The 9,760-nt window shown below is 34.9% G+C and overlaps 1 protein-coding gene across 1 annotated transcript; it reads right to left on the bottom strand.

The window, feature by feature from the left end:
* Window positions 1-202: 202 nt before the first annotated feature.
* On the bottom strand, window positions 203-3,505 carry LOC118734260. Its single transcript, XM_036463976.1, has 4 exons — window positions 1,290-3,505; window positions 1,159-1,239; window positions 982-1,058; window positions 203-402 (listed from the first exon to the last, which is right to left on the bottom strand). The coding sequence occupies exon 1, from the start codon at window positions 3,387-3,389 to the stop codon at window positions 1,512-1,514; it is 1,878 nt and encodes a 625-aa protein (XP_036319869.1). The 5' UTR covers window positions 3,390-3,505; the 3' UTR covers window positions 203-402; window positions 982-1,058; window positions 1,159-1,239; window positions 1,290-1,511.
* Between the last annotated feature and the right edge of the window lie 6,255 nt (window positions 3,506-9,760).

Below are 9,760 nucleotides of genomic sequence, written 5' to 3'. Positions count from 1 at the left end.
CTGCCGCATCGACCATCCCAATTGAAATGATGCAAAACTTCATCTGCGAAGATCCTTTTGATCACCGCTTCAATATCTCCTGAAGAGCCTTTTAAGGTGAAAAGATATGATATCTGCAAAGAGATTTGTGATGATTAATAAATAAACATATGAACCTAAATAAAACTGGAAAATATAATATCTACTCACCATTGCGTCTTCGTAATTTTTTTCTATTAGCTTTTCCTCCAAATCAAAAACAGCATCTAAAGATTGCATTGGCATAAGAACGGCCAGTTCTGTGTGGAGATCTTCGCAGCTTTCTCCGGATATGCGGCAAACACTCTGATGTACTTTTTTAATTAGCACTCTCGACTCACGCACGACTTTATGGTGAGCCATCACATCAGTTTTGTCAAGCATCTGAAATATATATGCAGTCAAAATTATGCAATGTGTTTTAAAAATATTCAAAGGTAAATACAACCCATGCCAAAATTATAAGGCGCATTTTGACAAGTTTTAACGAATCTATATACTTTATTCTCTAAAGACCCGTAAGAATTTCAAGGCTTTTAATTTGATTCCTTTGAAAAATTTTGAGTATGCAGTTTTGAGGTCCATTTAATTGAAGTAAAATAAAAGGTAAGTTTGAAGTAGCTGGGACTTACTGCTGATTTTTAGATTTTTTGTTTAAGGTTTTGCCCATTTTCTTCTATGCGGAATATGTGCGATGATTTTTTTATATGGACGAAATTACGCAACATCTTTAAAAAATTGCCAAAAATCAATAGTAAGTCATAGGTACATAAAACTTGCACTTTAAGGCACTTAAATTAAATGTGCTAAAAAACTGAATACATACTCTAAATCTTTCTAAGGAATCTAGTTAATAAACTTAATTCAGATTTATGTAGCTTTTTTAATGCTTCCGGTTTAGAAAGTCAAGTATTATTAGAATAACACAGGCCAACAACAGTGTCGCGCTGTGTAGTCACTTACTTTTCCTTCCAAGCTATCCTACCGGGTCTCCAAATTTGTTTGCTTTTGTAATATAATTTCCAACATGTTCATTACATCTGTAAAATAAAAGAATTTGTAGCTACCTTCATATACATACATAAATGTGCAATCATGTGTAAAATTTTTAGACCAATTACATGAAGTGCTTTATATTACCTTTGTTTGTTGCTGAAATTTCGGAAACAACTGGTGTTTCAGTTGCAGCAAACACACTCTGGCTGTGACAAGATGTTAATACTAAAAAATATCAGGTTATTATAAGATTATTTTCTATTTCAAATGCTTACCTTGATTTGAAGAACAGGCGTTGAAGTCTAGGGAAAGTTGAAGCCTTTTCCTTTTTCCTTCCTTAGGGGTGGATGTGGCCGGGGGTGTCCAGTCGAAAATATCGGCTTCCTCACTCATATTTCTCCAGAATTCGTAGCATGGTTAAAACAAAGAAAAAGAAAATGTGTTATTAATGGGAACAAGTAAATTTTGCTGATGTATACTAGAATAAACGTTTATAACTAGTGTGCGAACTCATGAAAGAGGTGATGTAGTATTGGAATTAAAAGAAAATTATTTTCATAAGGTATGCAAAAGTATTTGTATTTGATATTTTTTTTTTTAAACCGTATTATTTCATCACTTAACCCGCTTGCAAGCAAAATGCCAAGTCCAGAAAAGGATTCAAGGGGCTCAATAAAGTAATTACTTATTTCTTTAAATTTGTATCCGACCACTACCTCCTCTTCTGATTCTATGGGCATATCTATGACTTTGAAAGGTCCCGTATCTTCACTAAAACAAAAAGAATCTTTTTCTTTTTTATGATTAATGAAAAACGCATCAAGTTTTGAATTTTTATCTTCTATTAAATTTTTTCTTTCGTCAATTCTCAAACACAACTGTTGTAAAATATTTGTGGGGGATTTAATAAGTTTTTTTAAGTACTGCATATAATTTTCGAATTTGTAGGCCGAAAATGTGTCTAAGGGTCCATATTCTTTGGCACAATTAGACAAATGAAGCAGGCTGTGCAGGTTAAAACTTATTAAATGATCCCCATAAATATTTCCAAACAAATTAACAAATTCATTTAATAATTGCTGTACAATATTTGCTTCTCCTTTGTAAGATCTTTCGGAAGAGAGAATACGTATACTGGCATGTAATAAAAGAAAATGGTAATACAAATGTTCATCAACACAATTTTTCAAAACAAATATACCCGAGTATAGTAAAAATTGTCTATATTCAGTGGATTTCCAATTTTTGATTTCATCAAAATTTCTGCAAACTCTTCCGAATTCAGATGGCACCCAGACAGAAAGAAATTTAAGCTTATCATTCATTACGTTAACGTTTACTTTATTTACTAGAAGATGCAAGAGTTTTTTAACCACACCTAAATCAACGAGGTGCATGGGATCTAAAGGAAATTGAGAAACCATTCCAAAACCCGCTTCTTCTAAAACATTTTCTTCTTCCCGAAATTTGACGTTATGGTGTGCCAAATCATTTCTATTTTTGAATGAAAAATCGGTTCTTAATTCACATAGTTCCTTAGAGAAGCATACCCTTTTTTCTAAATAATTACCTACTTGACAACATTTAGGGCAGCCCTTTTTCGCATTATGATTTTGAACCCCAGTCACAAAAGCTCTCGCGGGCGAATCACACGTAAATAAACGAACATTAAATCTTTTCAAAATGGGGTTAATCAAACCGACTTTCAAACCGTTATTTCTTAAACATACTACTTCGTCACAAAAATCTTTCATAAATTCATTAACATTGCTTGGTTTTTGCTTTCCTGAGAAGCAGGCGATAGTAAAAGGTTTTTCTTTTGGAAAATCAACGATTGAACCAAGAATAGGCCATAGTACTTTGCTTGAACTTTTGAATAGCTTTAAGCCATCTATTCCAACATCTATTAAAACTTGATCTTTTTCATTTAAAAATGGAAATGAACGAGATTCAAAATGCGTTTGAATGCCAATATACGTAAATTCTCCACCCGAAATATTCTTAATAACCGATTTATTTTTTGTAGTTTCAAGCAAAGTTTTTGCTGATAAGGGTAAATCATGAATGCCTATTTTTCTTAAAGCGCTTAGCAAATTGCTCAACACTGCTTGGGACACATTATTTTCAATTGCCCATAATTTTAAAATTTTACACTTTTCTGCACTTGTTATACATTCTATTTCATTTTCCGACCGGCATTCTGAATCGGAAAATGAAAAAGAATTTTCGGGGCTAGAATATGGCGCAGACGCGGCACCTCCGCCATCTTCCCCATCAGCTTGCGCAAATTCGGGTAAGCTTTTATATTTCAACGCACTTCTTTCACATTCTTTTTTTAGTTTGCACATTTCGTTACTAAACGTTTTTCTCTTCATTTTTTGTTTGAATTATATCGCTTAACTCACCTGTACCAATTTAATAATTATTTTCTCTCGGCTTCTGCAATATGGCGGGCGCGTCCACTTTTAGCGAAAATGAAAATTTTTGGTTGCATACGTCATGCTGCCACCGCGGAAAGAAATCTTTGGAGCCAACAAAAAAACCTTACTTATGGAATTGAATTTAATAATTTATCGATTGGGTAACACCGTTTTCTTCTTTTGGTGTTCTTCTTCTTCTTCGGTAAAACGAAACATTCAACATTCCTATGTACACGATATGTGCGAGTGAATAAAGTAAATGATTAAAGTACAAATATTGAATGATGTTGTTTCTTTCCACAAATCTTTACCGGCGGATTCATATATGTATTGGTAAAATTGCTGAAATTGATTTGTGAAACGGTCATTGAATTTTTGCAGGGGAATAAAAAATACTTCATCTGGCAAACAAATTAGTTGCAATGACTGTTAGAAACAATACATAAAATAGATTTGCATATCGCTAGCTTAGAGTGCAAAGTTGCTAAGTCCATTTTTTTTTTAACTTTACAGGAGAGGAAAAAACTTCTTATAGCCATTTTCTCAAGTATTTCGCAAATGTTTGAATACAACATTTTGCGTGTTTAAAGCACAGCAAAACTCTATACAAATAAGAAGTCGTATTATTTTGGTTTTGTCGGATTTTCGGTGCCTCTTTTGGACTTTCATTGAATTTAAACGAAAAAAAGTAAAACAAGAACCTCAATCCTTTTCGGAACGATGCATTTTTAATATCCCTTGCTTCCTATATTAAAATATGAGTTTTAATAAAAAGTGGACTTAGCAACTTTTCACTCTAAACTAGCGATACATATGTTTTTTCTTGGAAGGATAAAGGATTAAAGCTATATCTTCAATTCCAGTCTTAAAAATAACTAATAAAATATGTAAATACACTGGCGGCAGAAATAATAGCACAACATTAACTCTTGTGTTAGCATTAATTGGGAAACTCAAATGGTAAATAAGTATGTTCATTTAAAATGTCCAGTAAGAAATATCCAGTAGCAAAATTCCGGCGAAAGGTTCTGTTCTCTCACAATAAAAAAATATTCAACAATTTTTATTGAGCTCGAGGCCGTTTTTTAATGAAAGTTTTAATGTGGAAAAGCAACAATAATTAGAAAAAATGGTAGAAGTGATGGCAACTTCGGAAATCACCACATTTCCTCATTAGACTTCTTTCAGTAGGCTTCGAACCGACGATCCCACTGACTCAGCCAGTTGCCTGTGCACTGTGCTAAGCTCGCCTTGTAAATTATCGTTGCTTTTTTCCCACTTTTTCATTTTGTTATGCCAACACAATCAAGCGCAGCTATTCCGCTGCGATTCACTTGATCATGTGGTTGTTGGGTTTTGCTAATAATTCTATTCTTAGAATGTTTAACTTTTAGGTGTGCTCGTCCTTAATATATTTGTTTTTTTGTTATTTTATGGCCTTATAACAATTATATTCAATAATATTTATTGAGCTCGAGGCCGTTTTTTAATTAATTAATTAATCCCAACGAAGGGCACAGTCCGCATGACGTACGGAACCTTTTTTTTTAAGTTTTTTGGTGCCGAGTAGTGGAAACAGGAGTTTGTTAAGTGTCGAGATCTAAAACTATTCAGCTACAGAATCAAAATCATCAGCTGATTGGATATGCTAAAGATAGTATTTCAATTATTGAGAGTGGAAATAATAGTTTTCTTTATAGTAAAAATCGAGTCCGATACGTCAAACGTGCTGGAATGACAGTTAAAATCTTGACATAAACCACGGAATGATTCGTTTAGTTCAAAATTAGTTTTGCATGGTGTAATGTGGAACGATTTTCCGTCATCCCTTGTCAAATTTGGTTTGGAGACAAACCGGTTTCGGCATTGTGCCATCTTCAGTGTCATTTTTCGTTCTGAATGGTTTCTGTTTGTCTGTCACTATTTATAGCCGTGTTAAATCGTCGTTGGTTCATAGTTAGGTACGTACAGCGGATTATATTCTTTCGTTCAACCAGTAGTTTCAGTTCTGTGTGTACATACTCAGGTAGAAATTAGCTGCTCACCTCTTTTTTGATTAATTGTTGCATGGATTCGCAGGTAGGTAAAAATCAGTTATTTTCTTTCTTTTTGTTTCTGTAGTTTGGACCTTCATTTCATTGTTTATGGTAGTTGCAGAGTTTCTGTTTTGTTTTGCGTATAGTAGCCTGAGTGGTTCGAATAATATATCAGATGCGGTGTTTATTTGCTCATTTATTATTTTTCTGACGAACGTCTTTTGTTTGTATATCTCCATATTCTCTAATACGTTTAGGCGTTGTCCTTTGTGCTGTACATGGAGAACTTTGGCTGTCTTTCCTATGTCCATTGGCGTACAATGGTTTTCTGCCATATGGTTTGCGAAGTTCGATTCCGGGGTGGTAGAAGGTTTTAGCATTTTTTTGTTGTAGTCCCTTATATGTTCACGATATCTTGTTTTTATCTTGATCCCTTTTTGTCCTATGTAACTATGTTGACATTCGCAAGTAAACTTATATACACCTTGCTTGGCTAGTGGGGCTTCCTCGTTTGCACTATTTCGTAGTATCCTCCCCACATTGTCCTTCGTTCTAAATGCTGTATTAATGTTATACTTTTGGAATACCTTAGCCAATTTATATGAAGTTTTGCCCGTATAAGTCAAGACTGCCCAAGCCTTTTCATTATTTTCCTTCTTATTAGATTTCTTCGTTTTTGTTTCTCTTCTTATCTTGTTTACTAGGCCCTTTCTGTATCCGTTATTTTCCGCGATTGCGTATATCGTATTAAGTTCTTTGCTGTAAGCTTCTTTTTCCAATGGGGTTCGTTCAAGCCTGGTTATTAGATGTCTAAAGGCTGCATTTTTGTGCTGTTGAGGGTGGTTTGAAGTATTGTGTATTATCGTGTCTGTGGCCGTGGGCTTTCTATATATCCCGAATTCGCATTTGTTGGTAACCTTATTTATTTTAATTGTTATGTCTAAATAGTTTATTTTGCCTTCGTTTTCCTTATCCATAGTGAAATTTATATTCGAAAGAATTAATCTAAAATCGAGCACAGAGCAAAGGCGAAAAATCTTGAAAAGAGCAGAAAACAGCTTCCTTCGATATGAAATTAAGAACCTGTATGCCAAAAGAGAACGTACAAATGAGGAGCTACTTTCCATTCATTTAGAACTAGCGGAACTCCTTCCTGTCAGCACGCTCCTGGAGATATTAGATGAAATAAAGGAGAATATCAGTAAATCTATGGAAAAAAATACAATAAATTAAACAAAAAACTCGATGACCTCAATAGAAAGCAAAACATCACAAAGAACATACAACACAGCGAAATGCCTTTCCATTCCAGATTCGTAAATTTGACTAAGGTTCCCATTAGCAAACAAGAGACAGAAATATTGGAAAAAGGTCTGAAACACAGCACAGAAAATTATGATAAAAATAAAGAGGTAGAGCACACTATTGTAGACGCGGAAATGGCCATATCATTACTACCAAGCGAGGATCAAGATCATGCAAGACACATATGTAGACGTATAATTGAAAAACCCATAAAATCTATGGAAAAGAAAAAACTAAGCGACGAAAATAAAACTGTCAAAGGGCTAAAGAAAAAACTCAAAACGAATAAAGTAATCACAACAAAAGCAGACAAGGGGAACACAACGGTAATAATGTACGAAAAAGAATATAAAGAAAAGACAGAGCAACTAATCAAAGAGACAAATTGTCGGATGAAGAGAAAGGACCCAACCGATGACTACCAAGTGGCAGTAAAGCGCGCAATAAAACAAGCAGAAACAATAATAAATCCAAGGAAAGCATATACAATGACATTAATGAATCCTTCGGCCCCTTCAATGATACCACTCCCAAAAATACACACGCCAGGAAATCCGATGAGACCAATTACACTGTGAGACAAATGGTAGGGGTCAGTGATCGGGAAGGGTTCAAACTACCGGGGAAAGTTATATCGGTAAAAAAGAAGTTATACGTGTCCCGGCGTTTCGCTGGGTCTCGTCTAGGAATCGAGATATATCGACTTGAAGTTAGTAACTATGCCATCTTCAGTGTCATTTTTCGTTCTGAATAGTTTCTGTTTGTCTGTCACTATTTATAGCCGTGTTAAATCGTCGTTGGTTCATAGTTAGGTACGTCTCAGCGGATTATATTCTTTCGTTCAACCAGTAGGTTCAGTTCTGTGTGTACATCCTCAGGTAGCTGCTCACCTCTGTTTTGATTAATTGTTGCATGGATTCGCAGGTAGGTAAAAATCAGTTATTTTCTTTCTGTAGTTTGAACCTGCATTTCATTGTTTATGGTAGTTGCAGGGTTTCTGTTTTGTTTTGCGTATAGTAGCTTGAGTGGTTCGAATAATATATCAGATGCGGTGTTTATTTGCTCATTTATTATTTATCCGACGAACGTCTTTTGTTTGTATATCTCCATATTCTCTAATACGTTTAGGCGTTGTCCTTTGTGCTGTACATGGAGAACTTTGGCTGTCTTTCCTATTTTCATTGGCGTACAATGGTTTTCTGCCATATGGTTTGCGAAGTTCGATTCCGGGGTGGTAGAAGGTTTTAGCATTTTTTTTGCCTAAAATATAAATTTTTTTTATTTTTTTAATTCATAAAAAATCCAAAACGGAAAAAAAGGCAAGTCGTATTGCTTTCACGCAAAGTCACATAACCTTTAAGCAAAATGAGACATAGATCATGATATGAATTGTGAATAAAAGCGAAACGCGTCCATCGATTTTCATGAAAGCCACCTTTTCCTGAGGAACTCCTGAAGAAACTTTAATGATGTTGGAAGAACAGTTATTAACAATAACTCTTTGTGTTCTATCAGAGAGGTAAGATGAGATCCATTGAAGAAGGCTGGGCTGAAAGCCGATTAGGTCGAGTTTACGGATGAGTAACGAGTGACATACTTTGTAAAAAGCTTTACTGAAATCGGTGTATATTACGTCTGTATGAGCATTTTCTCTAAAACCGTTTGAGACATGAGTTGTAAACTCCAATAAATTAGTCATAGTAGATTTTCCTTTAGAAAACCCGTGTTGAGATTGTTTAATTGAAGAAGATATAGAATATGTCAGCTGGTTAACAAAAATTGCTTCGAATAATTTGGGGATAGCGGAGAGTTTCGCTATGCCTCGATAGTTTTCTATAGAGGACCTGCTGCCGTTTTTGTGAAGTGGTATTATGAAAGACTCCTTCCAGGCTGACGGAAAAACGCCATGTTTAAGTGACAAATTGAATAGAGTTGTTAAAGGCTTGCAGATGTTCTCAGCGCAGGTTTTAAGAAAACAGGTCGGAATATGATCAGGCCCAGGCCTAAATGACGCTTTTAAGGTTTTTAAATAGTGTAAAACTTCATCGGAAGATATTACTGGAATATAAGCAGAGTTGGCTGGACAAAGCTCGTACGGATAGTCTCCACTTATAGGGAAGTCTACAGAATAATTGGACCTAAAGGACTGAGCAAACATGTTGGCAATGAGTTGGCTGTCGCTAGATACAGTGTTGCGATAATGCATAGCGGACTGAAAACCATGTACCTTACGCTTTGAATTTACGAAACCATAAAATGATTTAGGATTGTTAATTAAATTCTTCTTAATTTTACATAAATATGAATTATAACATTTCTTATTTAATGCAAAGTAGCTATGCCGCAAAACTGAGTACCTTAGGTAATCACTGTGTAAGCCCGTTCTTTTATACATAATGAAAGTTTTAATGTGGAAAAGCAACAATAATTAGAAAAAATGGTATAAGTGATTGCTATTTCGGAAATCACCACATTTCCTCATCAGACTTCTTTCAGTAGGCTTCGAACCGACGATCCCACTGACTCAGCCAGTTGCCTGTGCACTGTGCTAAGCTCGCCTTGTAAATTATCGTTGCTTTTTCCCACTTTTTCATTTTGTTATGCCAACACAATCAAGCGCAGCTATTCCGCTGCGATTCACTTGATCATGTGGTTGTTGGTTTTTGCTAATAATTCTATTTTTAGAATGTTTAACTTTTAGGTGTGCTCGTCCTTAAGTTATTTGTTTTTTTTTGTTATTTTATGGCCTTACTAGCTTATACCCGCGGGTTTCACCCCGCGCTTTTATACAAATATGAAAAATAATTTAATGATGTTAGATTTTATTTCTGTGCCCATTTCGTTATAGATCGTTATTTTTTAAGCGAGTTAAGGTATTTAGGCCGTTTAAAACTATGAAATTATAAAATCTCGTCTGCGCGCTAGGCATACAAAAGATATCAATCCCTCTAAGTTTACCCTAAAATGGTTCCAGGTATACGACGC

Source organism: Rhagoletis pomonella, unplaced genomic scaffold (genome assembly GCF_013731165.1).
Source record: "Rhagoletis pomonella isolate Grant_MI unplaced genomic scaffold, Rhpom_1.0 Rhpom_scaffold_00002, whole genome shotgun sequence".
Classification (NCBI taxonomy): domain Eukaryota; kingdom Metazoa; phylum Arthropoda; class Insecta; order Diptera; family Tephritidae; genus Rhagoletis; species Rhagoletis pomonella.
This window is presented reverse-complemented; position numbering and strand designations above follow the sequence as displayed.

What these genes read in the sequence shown, in the direction of transcription:
- LOC118734260 (XM_036463976.1), bottom strand. Translation starts at nt 3,389, where the DNA reads ATGAAGAGAAAAACGTTTAGTAACGAAATGTGCAAACTAAAAAAAGAA.